The sequence below is a fragment of the Garra rufa genome, chromosome 22, assembly GCF_049309525.1.
Source record: "Garra rufa chromosome 22, GarRuf1.0, whole genome shotgun sequence".
Classification (NCBI taxonomy): domain Eukaryota; kingdom Metazoa; phylum Chordata; class Actinopteri; order Cypriniformes; family Cyprinidae; genus Garra; species Garra rufa.
In genome coordinates, this window is record NC_133382.1 from 27,928,277 (window position 1) to 27,949,848 (window position 21,572).

Below are 21,572 nucleotides of genomic sequence, written 5' to 3' on the forward strand. Positions count from 1 at the left end.
AAAAATACTCAAAATTAAGTGCATTTTGCTTGAAACAAGCAAAATAATCTGCCAACGGGGTAAGAAAAATAATCTTGTTGTCAGTTTGAAATAAGATTTTTTTTTCTTACCCCACTGCCAGATTATTTTGCTTGCTTCAAGCAAAATTCACTTTAATAATTCATTTTGACTTGATTTTTCTGAAAACAAGAAAATAATTTTACTCGTCTAGAAAATCCTTCTTGATTTAAGAATTTTTAGATATTTTGGCTGAAAACAAGACAAAAAATCTAAGTAAGAAAAGCATTTTTGCAGTGTAACTACATTGAATTAAGGGGGGGAACTGCAGGCAAAATGCTGTTTTTTTCATGCACCTGTCAAATTTGAGATTTTGGGTGTTTTTTAGACTAGTGGAAAGAAAACACCCAAAAGACACTGTTAAGTGTTTCTTTTATAGTACTTTATCTATTTGTGTCAATAGATTTAAATTACAATACATATTTTTAAAGGCTGTTTTCTCAAAATGAATTTTTTCTCCTACACTGAGCCATACGTTACATTTTTATTCCTGTCTATATACTGAAGGTTTTTACAGAGGGATTTGTTCATATATAATTTTCTTGATTTTAAAAATTCCTCAAAAAATGGTAAGAAAATATAGTGTTTCCTGTCTGTTCGAAGTTTTTTGCAATTAAAAATGTTTGCATTTATCAATGTAACCATTTTTACCCTATTCACCTGCAGTATCTCGCCTTAATGTTCCAAAATGATGTTAATAAAAGCATTCCTTTGCAGGGTAGCACTGACGCATCAACATTGACTTAACAGTGTTTCAGTGGTAGCTTGCTATCTGAGCTATTTAGACTACTTTATGGTAAAATAGGTCACTAACCCATGAAGACCTAAGAAAACTGCAAAATATCAGCATCAAGAATGGTCCAGTGTCTATGTCCTGTTCTTGGAATGCAGATGACCCCTCAGAGATAAGTGTGTCCTAATCCTATGGTCCTGATGTTTACACGTCGCCCTCTAGTGCTGGAGAAGATTCAAACCCATCGCCTAAAAACAAAACAACTGATGTCATTAAGTTTGCGAGTCGACACCAGCAGATATACTACATAATACATATTTTGAACTTTAATGCCATTTTAAATTATTTTATTATCATTAAGCATGATTAAAAAAAAAAACACACTACAATGTTGCGGAGATTGCGTATGTGACCTAAGCCGAGTCGAGCGTAAATATGTTTGTGAATCGTAACAGTAATGAAACAGTGCGTACGCCCGTTGCGTAGCTACGTGGATGAACGTCAACATGGCCGAATCCATGCGAGCAGCAGCTGCCGAGAGTTGATGTGGCATTGAAGAGCAGCGGTGGCAGTGAACTTGAGCTTAATAACTCACATTTGTTTAGTAGATTAAGGTATGTAAAATGACCTTTGCACAGTACTGCGTTACATATTTGCTTTGCAGTAGAAATGCCACGCTGGGCCATTTAAACTTCCTTCTTGCATCAGCCAACGTGTTTCTGAAGAAAGTTTACAGAGAAAATAATGATGTTGTTCTTTTATGTCTGTTAGTATTGATTTGTTTGTTCGTTATTAATTGTTGGTGCTGTGGAGGTTTCCTAAACCCCGTTTTGTTGTATTTTTGAATATTATTACGCACAGCATGCATTTAAATCTCATACAATAAAAATATTCCCCTCTTAGAAATTATCGAATGTTTTCATGTAACGTTTATGAAAACATCCAGCCCTGCAAACTATTTTCTCTTGTACGTTTACCAGTGATGCACTTGACTTGTTGAATTCAATGTAGGCCAGTTGAGTGTAACGTTAAATCAAGCTTTTGTTTACGTTTACATTAAGTTAAATAAACTATGATCTCACATTATATCTCACAGTATTTATTCATGTTGGGAACTTGCCTGAAAGATCTTGATAAATTGATTAGATCAATTGTGCTTTGATATAAATATATGCTTTAAATTTCAGTTGTACAGATCAGGTCACCATGTATCTCCAGAAGATGATCTCCTGTTCCCAGCTTTTAGCCAGACCAAATGCACTGCAGACATTCAGAAGAGCTGCTTCAAAAGGCAAAAGTAAGTATTTATGTATTTCTGTACTTTGTATTCCATACCTTATGAAAGAAAGAAAAAAAAAAAAGTAAAACACAAAGAGGTTTAAGGATGGCAAAACTGATAAATATCAGAACTGATACTGTTCAATATATCAGTCAGAGACAGCTCTTTAAATATAGAGATACAATTATTTGTGTCCATTCAGAACCCTTGCTCTTAATTTACAGCATGTCTGTCTCTTTCATTCACTGGGTCGGTGCACTTCTTTGAGTTCTGTCCTGTCAGCGTTTGGGTGTGCTGTCTGGCTTTGCTGATGTGGCAACTTTTACTCTGTCATTTTCTTTCATAAAGAATGTGGCGGGGGTTTGGTGGGCGCTGAGTCTCACAGCTTTGTCAATGGCTTGTCCCAGATTTCTATTCACTTTATTTGATTGCTTTTACGGATCACTTTTATGACTACACTGACATTTGTTATTGATGAATCTTGTATAATAAGATCAATCATGCTTTATTAGTGAATATAGTCAATATTAATTCTTTAAGTCAGTTGGTGTGAGTTTTCGAATCCAATTTGGACCAGCATAAATTTAGTTTGTTTCCGTTTATGCATTATTCACTCAGATGTAGAGGTGAGTTTTCAGATTAAGTGTTGACTGTTATTACTTAAAATATTAAAGGTTACTGGCCAATATTACTAATATTTAAAGCATTTAATAACACTGTTAAATGTTATCTTTTTGATTTCAAAATAAAGGCACATTTTTCATACTGTATGTTTAGATTTAAAACAATCAAATTTAGTTTTTAGACATCTTATTGTTCATATTATTATCAGCCAAAACATTATTGCTATTTGCCAGAAATTTTATATATGTGACCCTGGACCACAAATCCAGACTTAAATAGCACAGATATATTTGTAACAATAGCCAGAAATACATTGTATTAGTCAAAATGATCAATTTTTCTTTCATGCCAAAAATTATAAGGATATTAAGTAAATATCATTTTCCATGAAGATATTTTATAAATTTCCTACCGTAAATATATCAAAACTTAATTTTTGATAAGTGATATGCATTGATTTTTTTTTTTTTTGCACCCCCAGATTCCAGATTTCTTATAGTAATATCTTTAATACCCTTATTTATTTAGCTTTCAGATGACGTATGAATCTCAGTAAAAAAAAAAAAGACTTTTTTTCACTATACACCTCTTTAATGATGTTTTTTATAAACTATAATATTCATTTTAATAATGAAATAAATAGTTAAATTAGACTTCACTGAAAGTTACATCAAATGAAAAATAGCACAGAAAGCTATCCCATTTTAGATTAAACAGGCATTGATGAATTTTGTGGGGAATACCATGATGTTAATTTATTTACAATGACTTACAAGAAAAGAACATTAACAATTTGTCACAGAGCTAATTATATTTATACTTCACAATGCCATTTGTTACATTATGACATGTACTTGCATAGCATACTTCCTGTTTTCTCTGCTTGTCTTCTACCATTTCCCCTCATATACATCCTCTCCTCATTATCCTAATGTTCATTGGTGATACAATCAATGCACGCTAACACAGTCCATCTATCCATCACTCACTGGCTTTCCTGCATGGCATGGCTCCTCATTGGGTGCTTTCCCGGCTCTCTCTCTCCATGCAGATCCCTCTTCCTCCCCATTTCTCACACTCCATGCTGTGCGTCAGTGGAGTAATGTGCCTTTTTTTACAGTGCCGCTGGCACGGGCACACGGTAAGTCGTTTGCCCACCGCGGTGATCTGCGCCAGGCCAAGAGAATCGTCGTCAAGTTGGGGAGTGCCGTCGTAACCCGAGGCGACGAGTGCGGCCTCGCTTTGGGCCGACTCGCTTCAATTGTAGAACAGGTACTAACAAATCATGATGCTTTAAAAAAATATATTGTTGCAAAGGAATTTTGTTTAGAATATTTAATTGATGGCACATTGTAACTGTATTTATGCATTTTGATTGTTTAAGGTGGCCATGCTTCAGAATCAGGGTAGAGAGATGATGATCGTGACCAGTGGAGCTGTAGCATTTGGAAAACAAAGGCTGAGGCATGAAATTCTTCTCTCACAGAGTGTCAGACAAGCTCTGCACTCAGGACAGAATCAGCTCAAAGATATGGTGAGGACATATACATTTTTAAACAATATTTTTGGTTGAAAATAAAAACAGGTTAAGCAAAAATACAATATTACATTGCAGGGATATTTCACCCAGAAATTAAAATTCTGTCATCAATTACTCACCCTCATGTCGTTCCGAACCCATAAGACGTTAAAGGGATAGTTCACCCAAAAATGGAACAGTTATCATTTTCTTTATAAAAGTATAACACACTACTTGCATAAAATGCAAAAAAATATCAATCTTATGTCTTGTAGCAGAGTTTAAAAGTTTTTTAAAAACCTATTTGTATTCTTGTGCTTTCAGTGTCTTGTGAATTTTAATTTGGGTGTTGGACTTGTGCAATTTTGTAAAGCACTTGGTCAACCAATGTGCTTTATAAATAAATTAAATTTGAAACTTGAACTTGAAACTTATAAAAATTATATTTAAATGCTTAGTTTTATTATAAAAGCTAACGTTATACAATAAATAAATACAATACAATACAGCAAATAAATACAAATAAATAAAATTTGATAAAACTATGTAAAGGCAGCTGGAAAACAGGAAAAAAAAATCAACCTTATTCATGCCCCAGTGCATGATGGGAACACCAGTATAAGAAAAGTTAAGTAGGTTTTACTTAATTTTATAATGTTTATATTTACGCTTCTGCAAGCTTAAATTAAGTACCAATATAGAATTTACTTTATTTTAAATTATTGCCTGAACTAACTTTTTCATGTAGAACATTTGTTTTCCTGTAGTATTTACAGAATAATTTTTATCAATGTAAGTTACATCTGTTAATCTTTAAATTATTACTAATATAAAAGTTATTCTTGCATTACTTATTTATTCTTGAACTATAAATAACGATTTCACAGCAAAATACATATGTACCGCAAGCTGAACACAGTCATTTTTTAATTATACTAAAAGGCATTTTACTTGCTAAAAGAAGTAGTAATTAGATGACAGATGGCATGTAAAATAGTAGATTACACCTGTACAACAGGTTTTTCAGCAAACGTTTAATCATGTTGATTATCTAGAGGCCTTAGAAATGTGTGGCTTTATAGAATTTAGAGATCATACGAAAAACAAATAAATCAACCTGTTTAATCCTTTTTAAAGTCTTCTAAAATAACACAATCACTTTATATGATAAATGGGTTTATCTCAGAGCTTTCTGACCCTGCATAGACAGCAATGCAACTACCACATTCAAGGCCCAGAAAGGAGTAACGACATTAAAATAGTCTATGTGACATTAGTGGTTCAACCTTTAATGAAACAATTTTCTCTCTTTAATTCTCATAAAACATTAATAAAAGCACATACAAAGGGCCCATCAAATATGGTAAAGCTCAGCATGTAAGCAAGCATATTTTAGCTGAGTAAGAAGTTAAAAAACTAAAATTGGTTGTGTTTCATTTGTCAGTCACTGCCAGTTCTAGAAGCGAGAGCGTGTGCTGCTGCAGGACAAAGTGGACTTATGGCTCTGTATGAGGCAATGTTCACTCAATACAGCACCTGTACTGCCCAGGTACACACATACACTAACATAAGCATGGTTAAACTACAAAATACATTCTTACTTACATTTCCATTAATTAATTAATTATTTTTTTTTGTTGTTGCTTCAGATCCTGGTAACAAACCTGGACTTCCACGATGACCAGAAAAGACGAAACCTGAACAGCACTCTGCACGAGCTGCTGCGTATGAACATTGTGCCCATCATCAACACCAACGACGCCGTGGTGCCTCCCCCAGAACCCAACAGTGACCTACAGGGGGTAAATGTGGGTATTGGGAGAGAGAGAATCTGCCCAGCAGCCTTGCCACCCATCCTCTTCCTTTTGGAACTGCATGCTGGGAGGGGCCTTTACAGATGCATGCTGGGAGTCAGAGCAATACAGAGGCTTGATCTTTGTCTTCTGCACTGTTGCAGCCTGAGGGTTTTTTCCATTCCTGTAGAAACTGGAAAGAAATTAACATTACCTCATTCTCATTACTGTCGCTTACTCTCCGGGGCTCATCTACGCTTGCTCTGTCATGCACTGACTGTGGCTACAAATGTGGTTTTATGTGGAATTCTGGCTTTTCATTGACTAGACAGTGTCTTTGTTAATCACACCCATTTTAATGCCATAGTTTAGAGATAAATGTTCATGCGAGCATGAAATATAGCGGTGATGTCTGTCTTTGTGGGGTTTAAAAGACAAGGGCCACTTTTTTTAGTTTGAGCCTCTTTTGAGACTCTTCTTTTTAAACTTCTTTTTCATACTGCAGGTTATCAGTGTCAAGGACAATGATAGTCTTGCAGCACGGCTTGCCGTGGAGATGAGGGCAGATCTTCTCATCGCTCTCTCTGATGTAGAAGGTGAGATTTTCGTTTGAATGTTAAAGGAATAGTTCACCCAAAAAATAATGTTCTGTCATTAATTATTCACTCCCCAAACCTGTAAGACCTTGGTTCATCTTCAGAACACAAAAATATATTTTTGATAAAATCTGAGAGCTTTCTGACCCTGCATAGACAGCAATGAAACTGACGAGTTCACGGCCCAGAAAGGTAGTAAGAACATTGTTCAAGTAGTCCATGTGACATTAGTGGTTCAACTGTAATGTATTGAATGGAACAAAAACAATGGCTTTATTCAATATTTTTTATGTTGCTGTCTATGCAGGGTCAGAAAGCTCTCGGATTTCATCAAAATATCTTAATTTGTGTTCTGAAGATGAACAAAGGTCTTAAGGGTTTGGAACGACATGAGGGTGAATAATTAATAAAAGAATTTTCATTTTTGAGTAAACTCCCTTTAGTAATGACAGGTTTTATTTTTGAGTGAAATTATTTTTAAACTTAATAACTTTACTTAACTTTTATGTCACCCTTTCCAGGCCTTTATGACAGCCCACCAGGGTCAGACGATGCCAAGCTCCTGGACACATTTTACCCTGGGGACCAGCATTCCATAACCTATGGCACAAAGTCCAGGGTTGGCATTGGAGGAATGGAAGCTAAGGTATGGTTACGGAAAGAATATCTGAGATACACACAAAATACAGTCAAACCAAAAATTATTCAGACACTAGATATAATTTGATATTTTTGTACTAGTGGTTGCAGGTATAGTTCATTTATGTAAGTGAGGATAGCAAAATAAAGTAAACTGTGACATATTATACCCAAAAATTCTTCATACAGTGGACTACTAGTAAAATTGTGTAAAATAAGTGTTTTTTTTTTTATTTGATTGCTAATGTGACATTTTTACACCACAGACTGTACAAAATTAAACATTGCTTGGTAATTAGTCAACAAAGTATTGATAGTTGTGTAAATATTGCCATACTAACAGTTGTCTGAATTTTTGGTTGATTGCAATCCATTACATTCCTTTCTATCAAAGTTATTTGACATTATCAAGATGAATTTGTTCTGACACAGTTTAACTCTGAGTTCTTGTCATATTCTATTACCATTTTCTAAACTGTAGTGAATAAACTATGATAATGTGAGAAATGTTGAAAGTGTCTAAATAAATTTTGGTTTGACTGTATATCTTTTGTTAGGAAGAATAACTGAAACTAGCAGTCTGTGTGTTCACTAAACTTTAGGTGAAAGCTGCTCTCTGGGCTCTCCAAGGTGGGACGTCTGTTGTCATTGCCAACGGTACACACCCCAAAGTCACAGGTCATGTGATCACTGACATAGTTGAGGGCAAGAAAATAGGAACCTTCTTCTCAGAAGTCAAGCCAGCTGGTAAGTTACCACATGTTTTGCTGAAACAGTTTTTTTTTAATGAGATTCAATTATCTTCATCTGTTGAAAAACCTCAGATGAGACATTTTTCATCCTCCACAGGTCCCACAGTCGAGCAGCAGACAGAAATGGCTCGCTCTGCTGGCAGGACTCTTGCTTCCCTTGAACCAGAGCAGGTCAGCTAAACTTTTAAATCACTTTTAAATCATCTGGTTAAAACATTTGTGCATATTTTTCCAGAAACAGTAGAATTGTTAGATTAACTTCAGACAACATCTGTGTCATATCATTCTGTTTGTCCACAGAGAAGTGACATAATCTGCACATTGGCTGATCTCCTTACTGAGAGAAAAGACGAAATCTTATCCGCCAACAAAAAGGACATGGAGCAGGCTGTCAGCACAGGTAATAGGAAGTGACTCCTACTTTTCAGACCATTTTCAGTGTTTTTCCCGTCGGAGTGATGTATCACAAAGCATTTTTTTGGTTCACTCAATCTCAATCTGTTTTGTTACAGGTCGCCTGTCTCCAGCCATGCTGAAGCGACTCAGTTTGTCATCGTCTAAACTGAACAGTCTGTCCATCGGTCTGCGTCAGATCGCAGTCTCCTCTCAGGACAGCGTAGGCAGGGTTTTGCGCAGGACTCGTGTGGCAAACAACCTGGAGCTAGAGCAGATCACGGTCCCCATAGGAGTACTGCTAGTCATCTTTGAATCTCGGCCAGACTGCCTTCCTCAGGTCAGGTGCACAAAGTGCATGCATATACATAAGTAGTGTAATTTTGTGGTGGTGGTTAAAGATCTGGGCTGTAAATAGAAAGTCTCCAGGTTGCTCAAGTGGGATTGGCCAGACAGTCTGTGTACTTTTAGGTCTCTTTGTATAAACATCTGCTAGATGTCTAAGTTGTTTTTATCTCAACAGGTTTCTGCTTTAGCCATTGCCAGTGGCAATGCTCTTTTGTTGAAAGGCGGCAAAGAGGCAGCCAACACAAATCGCATCCTGCATGAACTTGCCCAGGAGGCTCTGTCCATCCATGGAGTGAAAGATGCCATCCAGCTGGTAAATGAAACATTTGCACAGTAGATTTTCACCTTTTATATACTCACAGAATGTTGTTCAAAACTCAAGTAAGATTTCCAGTAAAGTCACACCAAGCTTGTCAAGGCTACTTTTTTTTGATCAGAACTACAATAAAAACAGCAATATTGTGAAATATTGAATAAACTATTTTCTATTTTAATATATTTCAAATTGTATTCCTGTGATGGCAAAGCTGAATTATCAGCAGCTATTTCTCCAGTCGTGTCACGTGATCCTTTAGAATTTTGGTGCTAAAGAAAAATTTGAAAAAAGGTTGTGCTGCTTAATATTTTTCTGGAAACCATAATATATATTTTTCAGGTTACTTTGATCAATAGAACAACATATATTTAACATTTTTGCTGTAAATTTTGCTGATCAATTTAGTGTGTATATGTAGTCATTTAACAGATTTAATGTGTGGCAGGTGAGCACACGTGAAGAGGTGGAGGATCTGTGCCGTCTGGAGAAGATGATTGATCTGATCATTCCTCGTGGCTCCTCTGAGCTAGTCAGAGATATTCAGCGTGCGGCAAAAGGCATCCCTGTTCTTGGCCATAGTGAGGGGATATGCCATGTTTATGTGGACCATGAGGCCAGTGTTGACAAAGCCATCAAAATCGGTAAGACTGCCTATGAAAATTTACCAGTGTAGATGTTTATTTCCACATGTGTATTTCACATAAGTTTTATTGTTTATTATGGCTGAAATTACACTGGTTGTGTTTTATCTCTCTAGTCCGAGACTCCAAATGCGACTACCCTGCAGCCTGTAACGCTTTGGAAACCCTGCTGGTGCATCGAGATCTTCTCAGAACTCCATTGTTTGATCAGATCATCGACATGCTGAGAACAGAACATGTAAGACTGCATATATATGCACAGTATGTCATTCATACTTAATTAGGCTTACACTCTGAGGACCGTAACAAAATCTGTCTTTGGTCCGGAAAAAATAATATAGTGTTTCTATTGAAGCTCTTTCTGCCTCAGGGTAAAACAAAACAAAAAATGTAAATGCAAATACTATTTTTCATAAGTTTGGGGTTGAAGATTATTAAAAAGTTTTTAAAAAGTCTCTTTCTCACCAAGACTGTCTCTATTTAAACAAAAATACAGTTAAACAGTAATAATATTAAATATTATTCTAATTTAAAGTTACTTGCCTATTTTATTATATTTTATATATATTTTATTCCTTTGATGGCCACGCTGAATTTTCAGTAGCCATTATTCCAGTCTTCATTGTCACATGTACCTTCAGAGCTTATTTTATTACGCTCATTTGATGCTCCAGAAAAAAAATCTTATTATACACTACCAGTCAAAAGTTTATGAACAGTACGTTTTTTTATGTTTTTAGAAAGAAGTCTCTTCTGCTCACAATTCATTTGATCTTAAGTACAGCAAAAACAGTAAAAAATTTTAAATATTTTACTATTTAAAATAACTGTTTTATATTTGAATATGTTTCTATTGAAAATTTAAATTATCCCTTGTAAAGCTGAATTATTAGCATCATTACTCCAGTCACATGATCCTTCAGAAATCATTATAATATTCTGGGTTACAGCTCAAAAAACATTGTTGGAAATGGCTGAGTAGAATTTTTTTTCAGCTTTCTTTGATGAATAGAAAGTTCAGAAGTAGTAGAAATCTTTTGTAATATTATAAATGTCTTTATCATCACTTTTGATCAATTTAAAGCAGCCTTGCTAAATAAAAGTATTAATTTCTATAACCAAAAAAAGAAACTATACTGACTCCAAGCCTATGAATGTTATAGTGTATAATGTTACACTATCTTTTTATTTCAGATAAATGCTGATCTTTGGATCTTTCTATTCATCAAAGAATCCTGAAAAAAATATACTCAATTGTTTAAAATATTGATAGTAATAATTAAAAATGTTTATTGAACAGCAAGTCAGCATATTATAATGATTTAATGATGATAAAATACAGTAATTTTAAATAGTAAGATTTTTTTTTTGTCTGGTTTTGCTGTACTCTGGATCAAATTAATGCAGGCTTGTTGAGCTGGAGAGTCTTCTTTAAAAAAAACTTTTGACTGGTAGTGTAAATGTAAAAGCCGTTGAGCTGCTTAAGCTGTACTTGTTTAATAAAAGTACTAAATTCTTAAAAAAATATTACTACTTAATTTCTACTTGCTGTTTATTTTTTTAATTATTGGTGGTTTGACCTTTGCAGGTGAAGGTCCATGCTGGCCCCAAGTTTGCATCGTACCTGACCTTCAGTCCATCAGAGGTGAAGTCTCTGCGTACTGAGTATGGTGATCTGGAGTGCTGTATTGAGGTTGTGGACAGTATGCAGGAGGCTGTTGATCACATTCATAAATATGGAAGTTCTCACACTGATGTTATCGTCACTGAGAACGGTAAGACTAAACATACATATTACACCTATAGTGGTGGACAACCATGTATAAATTTACACTCTTGGTGTTAAAATGAATAGCAATCTGTATAAATGTTCAAATTGAAGAAGTATGTAAGTGTTCAATAAAAATAATGACACCCTTTAGCTTTAAATGCTCAATTGTGAACATAGAAGCAGTGCTTTAGTGCCATCTAGTGGGAAGATTAATATTGCTTCCAAACATTATTTAATTAATTATGTGTATCTTTCTCATATTCTGTGTAGAGAGCACAGCAGAGCAGTTCCTTCAGCAATTAGATAGTGCCTGTGTCTTTTGGAACGCCAGCTCACGCTTCGCTGACGGATATCGTTTTGGTCTCGGTAGGTGTCTTTTTCTTTTTCTTTTTTTCCTCACCCACAAATTTATTTAAATGTTTCCTATTTAATCTCATAATAACCCTGTGGTGCTTTATAGGCGCGGAGGTTGGCATCAGCACGGCCCGTATTCATGCCCGTGGGCCTGTGGGGTTGGAAGGGCTTCTCACTACCAAGTGGGTCTTACGGGGTGAGGGCCACACAGTTGCAGATTTCTCTGAACAGGGCAGCATGACGTATCTACACGAGAATCTTCCGGTGGCACAGGTTTTCCCTGGACGCAGAACCACCAGCTAGAGTTGTGAAGTAAAAGCATTCACAGTCAAGAATCAAATACGTTCATTTAAGTAAAAGCTCACCCACTTAAAATCTATTCAAAGACTCCCATCAGGCAATGCATTTGGAGTAAGTGTGAATAAAAGGATGGAGAGCTGCTCAGTGAACCCATACATTTAATTTTTCCCAGATACACCCATTTTAGTCAAGTGTGTCTTTTTCTCAGAACGAAGCAGTTGAACTTATAGCTACGGAAACGCAGAAGGATAATGTCACAAAGACAAAGGTTTTTGCTTAAAGCTGTGGTCTATCTGATTTTTTTTTTTTTTTTGTCTTTTTTGTAATGATTTCCACATTGGATTAAGTTCTTTTGAGTAGTAAAATGTGTTACTGATCACTGCAAAAATAATGACAGCTTCACTCCAGTATGGAGTCAATGAAAAGAGGCCTCCCGAATTGCCCATGATATATACTGTATATGTGATATGTAATGTGAGGAAATGCAGTAGAAATTTAGAAATGAAATTCCTGGCACAAATTGGAGCATTAAAAACATTATGCTTTTTTACAGAGTATTGTGTACACTTCAGCTTTAATGAGTTTTTTTTTCATTTGGCATAGTGCTTGCCATATACAACATTTCATTACATAAACTGTATTATTAACCGAAAAAGAATATTTTTCATGTGGCATAGAGCTAGTCATATACAGTTAAGGTCAAAAGTTTATATACACCTTACAGAATCTGCAAAATAACAGGGATCATACAAAATGCAATTTAATGTTTTATTTAGTACTGACCTGAATAAGATATTTCACATAAAATACGTTTACATATAGTTCACAAGAGAAAATAATAGTTTAATGTAATTAAACTGCCCGCTGTTCTTCAAAAAAATCTTTAGGTCCCACAAATTCTTTGGTTTTTCAGCATTTTTGTGTATTTGAACCCTTTCCAACAATGACTGTATGATCTTGAGATCCATCTTTTCACACTGAGGAAAAATGAGGGACAACAATTGCAGAAGGTTCAAAAGCTCATAATGCATAAAGAGCTGGGGGTGAAAAATTTGAAGATCAGGATAAATTTAACTTCTGGAAAGCATGTAAGTATCTTCTGTAGCTTCTGAAGGGCAGTACTTAATGAAAAAAAAAAAAAAAAAAAAAAAAAAAAAAAAAATATATATATATATATATATATATATATATATATATATATATATATTTAGGCAAGATGGGAAAATGTACACTTTTTAATTTTTTTCAAAAGTTTTCTTAATGCATTGTTTTTCCTTCTGGAGCGTCAGTGAGCATTTGAACCTTCTGTAATAGTTGCATATAAGTCAATCATGGATCTCAAAATCATCATCATGTTGGAAAGGGTTCAGATACACAAAAATGTTGAAAAACCAAAGAATTCTGAGACCTAAAGGAGTTTACTCAAGAACAGCGGGCAGTTTAAGTGTTCAGGGCAAACAAGGGACTCTTGAACAACTATCACTAAACAAAAAACACAGCTGTGGATCATTCGGACACGGTAAACTTTTGAAAGGCATCATTTTTATAAATTAAACTATTATTTTCTCTTATGGACTACATGTAAATGCCTTTTATGTGAAATATCTTACTCAGGTCATTAGTACTAAATAAAAAAAAACATGCATTTTGTATCTTCCTTTTTATTTTGGTAAAATATTAAACATTTTGCAGATTCTGCAAGGTGTATGTAAACTTTTGACCTCAACTGTACAGTACAACATAAGAAAATTATTATTTCCAGGCTGCTTTGTGTGTATAAGTTGCTTTTATTGAAATGAAAACAGAAAAACAATTTTCCCGTGCATTACTTCTCTCATTTTGCATTTTTTTTTTTTTTTTTTTTTAATGCTCACTGCTTTTTAATCATGAATACTGTGCAGAATTGTAAACGTTTCCATGTTACTGCTGTAAAATTTACCTGGGATGGGAAGCTTTTGTCCTAAACTATTTCGAAAAAGGCCTCGTGATCTGTACTTTAAATTGCAGTAACGCAACAAAATAGTGATGCTTATAGTGTTCTGAAGATGTTCACAATTTTTGTATGTAGAATAAATTTCTTTTGTACTTTCAAAATGCTTCTGGATACATTCGATGCCTCTGACAGAGACCTGAAAGTTGAATGTTTACCTGAAAGATGTTTAGAGAAGGATTTATGGAGGAAACCGACAAGTATCGGGGCCATTTTGAACTTGATTAATAATCTGTCTTAAGTACAGTTCAGTGTGGAAAACATCAAGAGGCGGTTCTGTAGGGAGAGAGAGACTTGCCAAGCACTAAGTGGGACATGGAAGAGTGAAAACAATACTACAGAGGATTAATTATGTTGCTATTAGGAAAAGAAGAGACTGAGAGAAGACTGAGGCTTGCCATGAAAGTGCCAATGCCTTTTGACTCACAAGTTCTTTTATTCTCCAAAATGTGCGGTTTACGCTCAATGAGCCTTCATCAGAAACTAAAAAGATCCAGAGATGAAGAGAAACAAAGTCTTATTCATCTGTTATTGTGTTCCAACTTTACTGCGTAAGATCTGTGATCAATGACTGTTTGGATGAAAGAGGTTAAAAAATGCTCAAATGAGGAGAATGTTACTGCTAAATCAGGAGATGGAAATACAGGTGCAGCTGTAGGAAAGCAGAATTATAACTAACATGCTGATTTTTATTATTTGAAATATAAGGTTGCTAACAACACAAGCATTGACCCTGAAAGTAATTTTTTTTTAAATGTATTTTGTTTTATGTTCGAATTCTTAATTTTTTTACTACTATAAATCAGCCTGCACCCAATATTTCACACATCTAAGAGTTTCAAGCATATAGATGTGAAATTTAAAAAGAACCGGTCTCATGGCAAGCCATCGGACTTTCACAGTCAGTACAGCTTTAATTGAACATTACTTGAGGCGAAAACTCATATTTCTTGTGTTTCCTTGATCTTTAGAGACTTAAATGTGCTCCCTGCAGAGCGTAATTTTTTCAAATCAATAATTAATTGTCAAAGTTATTTATTCATTTGCATCTTTGCCAATTATAGGCTTCTAATTAACAATTTCAATAATTGATATTTATCTCTGAAAGAGAGCGGTATCCATACCTTATGAAAAATGCATGAGCTGAGATATGGACTTGGTTTTGTTTTGTGTTCTGAGAGAGCCGCATGCTCGGGGCTAAGACCAGGCCACTTTGACTTTTCCTCTTTGAGTCTGCGTTGCCCTATGATGTGCTGCTAATATGGGGCCTCTTTTGAGGGCCCAAAGCGTCTGCTAGACATCATGTGATCTTATAAAAGTCTTCTGCTTTTCCATCCTCAGATACTCCTTTTTTTGTTCTTTAATAACTCTGTTCAAAGAACAAGCCGTTTCCTTAATTTTCTTTTGTCTCTCAGGCACGAGATGGCGTCATGTACGATCAAACCAGTGGACCGTATACTGTGTGCAACAACATTTTGACACGTTTCATTCATTCAAGATTTCTGAAGGTTTTAAAAAAAGTCTTAAAGAGTCTTAGTTTACCCCTTTGACAAATTACAGCCTTGAAAGGACTTTTTTTTATAAAATCATGGCATTAAATGTTGTATGTATGTACTGCAAAAAAGTTAATATCCTTGTCAGTATTTTTGTCTTGTTTTCTAAAACAAATACCAAAACATGCTAAAATCATCTTAAAACTTTTGCTTAAGATACAAAATTAATTAGTTTAAAATATGTGACCCCGGACCACAAAACGTCTTAAGTAGCGTGGGTATATTTGTAACAATAGTCAAAAATAGATTTTTCTTTTTTGCCAAAAATCATTAGGATATTAAGTAAAGATCATGTTTTCTGAAGATATTTTGTAAATTTTCTACCATAAATACATCAAAACTTAATTTATTATTAATAATATGCTTTGCTAAGAGCTTCATTTGGACAGATTTAAAGGCAATTTTCTCAGTATTTTGATTTTTTTTTTTTTTTTCAACCCTCAGATTCCAGATTTTTAAGTAGTCGGCCAAATATTGTCATATCCTAACAAACCATACATCAGTGGAAAGCTTTATTCAGCTTTTCAGGTGATGTATAAATCTTAATTTAAAAAAATTAACACTTATGACTGGTTTTGTGGTCACGTATGAACAAATATCTGAAAATGGGGTTTGAAAACTTTTTTTTTAATCACAAATTCAAAAATTTTGATGCGAGACAAAAATACTGAGGAAGAACTTTTGTGCTGTGTCATCAGAAGGTACCTTAAAAGTTATTTCCATCTAGTTAAGTTATTTTGAAGTGCTTCTAAAACAACTCATAGTCTGTTCCATATTGACAGATTGTGCCCCCTCAAAAAGGTTTTAAACTCTTAAATTTACCTTCTACTTGCAGAAACCCTATCATTGTATGGCGTCCATACTATACAAATGTCATTTGTTTGATTTTAATCAAATTTTCCTTTATTTCCAGTTGTAGAGAAGGGAAAGGTGCTGATAAAATACAGTTTGCTTGGTCAACAGTGCTAAAAGAGACAAATAGCCCTAACTAAGTGAGGCTAAACAATAAAGCAAGCATCACAAATACATTCAGCGTGACAGATCCACAGGTCAGACATAGTCGCTGCATGGACAGGCCGTGCTGTTGACACATTGGGAGAGGTGGTTGTGTGATTTGGATCTTCATTTGTTGTCAGTCACACGTCGCAGGGAGCCCATGGTAGGACTTGGACTGCCCCACTCAACGTACCTCCTGTACTCGCCAGGGCGCAGGAAGAACTGGCGGCCAGTGTAGTTGGGGTGCTCGTGGAGGATCCAGTAGCCCTCCATGACGTTGGCTGAAGAGACGTCTCCGTTGTGGAATCGCTGGCGTAGATCAGGGCAGTCTTCATTCAGCTCCATGGCCTGGCCACCAAAATCAGAGCGCTCAAAGATCTTCATCCTGTAGTTACCAGTGTACTGGGGAAGAAACAATCAGTGTTATATAAAAAGAAAAACTTCCCTCCAAAAATGTAAAGCCTTGCTTTGATTTGTCAGCCTGGCATGGCAACACTGGATCAGCCAATAGCATGAGTTTTGGTCGACCAATGGCAGACAAGGTGAATGTTTGGGGAAACTTGTTTGTTTTTATATCATATAAACATACCAAACTTTAAAGACAAAAGAATAAAAAACAGAAAAGGAAAAAATACTCATAGAATAGTAATCTAACCTACTTATTAATAAAACTCTTAACTTGTTGATGCAAAGTGAAAAAAAATTTTTTATCACAGTAAATACTTTTTAAATAATGCTGTTTTCTACTTCTAAAGACTCACAGGAGGAACCAAGCGGCAGGAACGAATGCAGTCGTTGAATCCAGCCCAGTGCTGGAAATCAGGGTATTCACCCTTGGAAAGCATGTACTGGTATCCAGCATAGTTGGGCTTCTCGTAGGCCACCCAGCTTCCACTGTCTACTCGGATAGAGTTGCAGCGAGAAAAGTGGGCCTGCATGTCACTGCAGTCTCCAGTGCACTCATAGTGACGGCCCTGGAAGTTTTTCTCTTCAAAGAAAGTAATCTGTCGGATGGATATAGTGGAAGAAAAATGCAGAATTACAGGTACACTTTAAGTTTGAAATTTCACTTTATGGATTTTCATTTTTGGATATTTTATGCACATATGTGACCTTGGATCACAAAACCAGTCATAAGGGTCAATTTTTGGAAATTGGTATTTTATACATTGTCTGGAAGCTGGATAAATAAGCTTTTAATTAATGTATGGTTGCTTGAGATAGGACAATATTTGGTCGAGATACTACTATTTTAAAATCTGGAATCTGAGGGAAAATCACCTGTAAAGTTGTCCAAATTAAGTTCTTAGCAATGCATATTACTAATCAGAAATTCAGTTTTGATATATTTATGGAAAAAAATTTGCCAAAAAAATCTTCATGGAACATGATCTTTACTTGATATTTTGGCATGAAAGAAAAAATTATAATTTTGACCCATACAATATATTTTTGGCTATTTTGCTACAAATATACCCATGCTACTTAGGAGTGGTTTTGTGGTCTAGGTTTTGCATGAAGTGAAATAGTACAGTATATTAAATCATTCTGATTTATCTGTCATAACATAGTTGAGAATCATCTTTGTACAACGTTTGGTTAAAATAAACCTAAAAACTGATTGGTAAATGAAAAAATAAAACATTAATTAGACTTCCTCTACAAAGGTCATTAAGTAAAACATGAATATTTTTTCTAAATGTTTTTTCTCCATTTGTTTCTTATGCTTCAACCAATGTAATGACAAAAAAAACTCTTTTCTTATGGTTCACAGGAGGACATAGAAAATCTGAATTGTTCTTTTAATAGCACTGTTTTAAAAAGTTTTATCTGTCAGTTTATATTTTTGTCTTCTGCATGGCCCCAAAGTCTACACTATACAGTTTTAATCTTAAACATATTAACTTAATACAATGATGCAGTCAGGACTATTTATTTTTTATTTACTAATGTTAAACAAAGCTGAATTCACAATGCAATCAATTATTTTATTTATAAAACACACTCCCTCAAAAAAGGTGCAAAGCTGTCACTGGGGCTGTACAAATGTACAAAAACTACCTACATCTTTGTACCACATTTACCCCTACATGGTACATATTATTACCTTAAATTTACATATTATTACTTTAAAAATACATATTATTTCATATTAGTACGTTTTATGTATACCCTTAGTGCAAGCATGTGCAAATATAGCTCAGATTACCATATAAATCAATTAAAATATTTATAAACCACATATCTTTTAATCCAGAGTTCAGTTATTTTATCTGAATTTTTTAAAACTTACTTTTTGAAAAATACACACAAGTCAAAAGTTTTTTAATGTTTTTAAAAGAAGTCTCTTCTGCTCACCAAGCCTGCATTTATTTGATCCAAAGTACAGTAAAAACAGTAACATTTTGAAATATTTTTACTATTTAAAATAGCTGTTTTCTATTTGAATATATTTAAAAAATATTCCTGTGATTTCAAAACTGAATTTTTAGCATCATTACTTAAGTCACATGATCCTTCAGAAATAATTCTAATATTCTGATTTGCTTCTCAAAAAGCATTTATTATTATTATTATGAGTAATGATGCTGCAAATTTAGCTTTGAAATCACAGGAATAAATATAATAATAATAATAATAATAATATTTTAAAATATATTCAAATAGAAAGCAGTTATTTTAAGTAGTTAATATATTTCACAATATTACTGCTTTTACTGTATTTCAGATCAAATAAATGCAGGCTTGGTGAGCAGAAGAGACTTCTTAAAAAAAACGAAAAATCTTACTGTTCCAAAACTTTTGACTGTTAGTTCCATCACCATTAAAAAATACCAGCTTTTCTATATTTTTGGGAGTTAATAGCATGATTTCAGGTAATCAGATTGCATATCCTGAATTCTCAACCTGTATAATTAACAGACACAATTTGGTCACTTACCTTGCCCATTGTGACTGTTCTAGGAGCGGACCAAACCATTTCTGAGGTCAGGACCTCTTTATAGACCCGCCGTTGATCAGGGCTTTGTGTGTGACTCACAAAACTCTGTCTGGTCAGCACATTGTGTTCTATAGAGTGGATGCGACTGTAGATCTTCCCCCCTTTGTGCCATTGCAAGCTTTTTTTCTCTCTCTCTCTCCAAAGACAGCACCACTGCACTTTTCAGTGCTTGACAAAAAAGTTGCAAACTCTGCTTTTAGTTGCATCAGGGCTTTACATGTAAATGCCATGAACTGGCAGGGCATATAAATGAGGATAAAATGCTAATATGTAGCTGGGATATGAAGTGATTTAGTGAAGTTCTTTTATTATCAGCTTTGGAATGAGGCTATAATGAATTCTTCAACCATGTCAGATTTCTAAAGTTGAGTTGGCTTGAAACAGACATGCAGTTTTTATTTTGATGTGTACTGGGCAATGGATCAGTGGATCCTTATTCAAAGAACAACTGGCAAGCTGAAGAAACTTTCTGTTTTCTGCATTACCAAATAATTCAAAGTGTCATGAAGAAAAGACAGCATAAAAGATCCGTTTTAATCAGTCTTTAATGCTAATAAAAAGACTCAGTTTACATTAAACTGCTCCTCATTCTCCTAAAGGAGCCAATCATGGGATTCATGCAACCCCATTCGCTACAGGCTCTGTACTCTCCGGGTCGCAGGAAATACTGACGGCCTCTGTAATTGGGATGCTCGTAAAAGATCCAGTAGCCCTCCATACAGTTACAGGAGTAGATGCCGTGGTGGCCAAAACGGTCGTAGACATTGGGGCAGTCGTCTGTGAACTCCATCATGTGTCCGTACATTTCAGGTCTGTTGTAGATTCTCATGCGGTAGGCACCTCTGTACTGTTGTGCGGGGAGAAAAACAGCAGTTAGGGCTTTAGAGGAATCAATAATCAGGGCAATGCAGAGACATTTGAGAGACCAGTTGTCAGAACGTTAGCGAGAGAACTCTGAAAATTCTTGATGTCGCTGTTGAGACTGAGCCTTTGAACATGACTTCCTGCTGTAAACGTGCAACTTTCAAAGATTTTCAAGTAGACGTTTAGTCATTTTTGTCGAACAAACTCTAGTGACAGTGTCATGATTCTTCCACTGCCAAAAACAGAGATGAATCGAATTATGATGAGCTGCGCAGTCATCGGAGTGTGTCTTGCTCCATTTCAAATAACTAAATCTCCTGGTGGACCTGTGAACCTGTTTTTTTTCCCCTGCATATATGAATTACTTCAAAGGGCTCGCTGATTGACGGTGCTTTTTTTTTAAAGGTGTCTAACTGCGTGAAATAAAACCCATCAGTTTGATTGACTTACTGGGGAGAACATCTGACAAGATCTGATACAACTGTTGAAGCCCATCCAGTGGTGAAAGTTAGGATACTCCCCACGGCCCAGGACGTACTGATACCCCATATAGTAGGGCTTCTCATAGGCCACCCAATGACCCCCCATGACCCGTATGGAGTTACAGCAGTTGAAGTATCTAAAGGTGTCAGTACAGTCAGCAGAGCACTCATAGGAGCGCCCCTGGAAGTTGGAGCCTTCGTAGAAGATGATCTGACGACAGAAGGAAAGAGTATAGAAAAGATATTAGCAAGGAATAGAATCTAAATCTACTATCTAGTTTAACTTTTGAAGTTCATTTCAGACTATGTGGCCTTCAGGTTGTTCCAAGTCAGCTGAAGCTCACTAAAGTGGCAAATACTAAACAGTAAGTACCACTCTAACTAGAAGGTACAACTTTTCACCGCCTACCTTTCCCATGGCTGCAGAGCAGGATGTCCACGCCGTTCTGCCGTACTCCCATAGAGGTCCTGGTGGACCTTTTATACTCTTCTACAGATGTATACATGCTGCCAGAGGCACGTCACAGAAACTAGAGTTTACCTTTGAAAACGTCACAGACCTTTCCATTAT

General features: G+C 35.3%; 3 protein-coding genes across 5 annotated transcripts; 1 reads left to right on the plus strand and 2 right to left on the minus strand.

Annotated features, from left to right (window-relative positions):
* Positions 1–1,276: 1,276 nt before the first annotated feature.
* On the plus strand, positions 1,277–14,209 carry aldh18a1 (aldehyde dehydrogenase 18 family, member A1). Of its 3 annotated transcripts, none has more exons than XM_073828722.1 (18): positions 1,277–1,404; positions 1,978–2,087; positions 3,745–3,965; positions 4,078–4,227; positions 5,657–5,761; positions 5,862–6,020; positions 6,511–6,601; positions 7,123–7,247; positions 7,843–7,987; positions 8,090–8,163; positions 8,293–8,392; positions 8,505–8,725; positions 8,909–9,046; positions 9,495–9,690; positions 9,807–9,928; positions 11,279–11,465; positions 11,732–11,827; positions 11,922–14,209. In XM_073828722.1, the coding sequence occupies exons 2-18, from the start codon at positions 1,997–1,999 to the stop codon at positions 12,116–12,118; spliced, it is 2,418 nt and encodes an 805-aa protein (XP_073684823.1). In that variant the 5' UTR covers positions 1,277–1,404; positions 1,978–1,996; the 3' UTR covers positions 12,119–14,209. The 3 variants fall into 3 exon arrangements, with proteins under 3 accessions (XP_073684823.1, XP_073684824.1, XP_073684825.1); XM_073828723.1 differs by having other exon boundaries at positions 5,862–6,014; XM_073828724.1 differs by having other exon boundaries at positions 3,814–3,965.
* Positions 14,210–16,534: 2,325 nt separating this feature from the next.
* Positions 16,535–19,728, minus strand: crygmx (crystallin, gamma MX). The gene is made up of 3 exons (XM_073828725.1): positions 19,596–19,728; positions 17,416–17,658; positions 16,535–17,056 (listed from the first exon to the last, which is right to left on the minus strand). Exons 1-3 carry the CDS (start codon positions 19,632–19,634, stop codon positions 16,781–16,783), a joined length of 558 nt encoding a protein of 185 aa, XP_073684826.1. The 5' UTR covers positions 19,635–19,728; the 3' UTR covers positions 16,535–16,780.
* Positions 19,729–20,182: 454 nt separating this feature from the next.
* crygmxl2 (crystallin, gamma MX, like 2) lies at positions 20,183–21,535 on the minus strand. Its single transcript, XM_073828726.1, has 3 exons — positions 21,411–21,535; positions 20,970–21,212; positions 20,183–20,502 (listed from the first exon to the last, which is right to left on the minus strand). The coding sequence occupies exons 1-3, from the start codon at positions 21,417–21,419 to the stop codon at positions 20,224–20,226; spliced, it is 531 nt and encodes a 176-aa protein (XP_073684827.1). The 5' UTR covers positions 21,420–21,535; the 3' UTR covers positions 20,183–20,223.
* Positions 21,536–21,572: the final 37 nt, after the last annotated feature.

Coding starts and splice junctions, on each gene's coding strand:
- crygmxl2 (XM_073828726.1), bottom strand. Junction 20,503..20,969: donor CTTGTCAGATGTTCTCCCCA/GTAAGTCAATCA, acceptor CCCGCACAACAG/TACAGAGGTGCCTACCGCAT.
- aldh18a1 (XM_073828722.1), top strand. CDS start 1,997: ATGTATCTCCAGAAGATGATCTCCTGTTCCCAGCTTTTAGCCAGACCA. Junction 3,966..4,077: donor TCGCTTCAATTGTAGAACAG/GTACTAACAAAT, acceptor TGATTGTTTAAG/GTGGCCATGCTTCAGAATCA. Junction 9,691..9,806: donor TGACAAAGCCATCAAAATCG/GTAAGACTGCCT, acceptor TTATCTCTCTAG/TCCGAGACTCCAAATGCGAC.
- crygmx (XM_073828725.1), bottom strand. CDS start 19,634: ATGGTTTGGTCCGCTCCTAGAACAGTCACAATGGGCAAG. Junction 17,659..19,595: donor GAACAGTCACAATGGGCAAG/GTAAGTGACCAA, acceptor TCCATCCGACAG/ATTACTTTCTTTGAAGAGAA. Junction 17,057..17,415: donor CCTGCCGCTTGGTTCCTCCT/GTGAGTCTTTAG, acceptor TTTCTTCCCCAG/TACACTGGTAACTACAGGAT.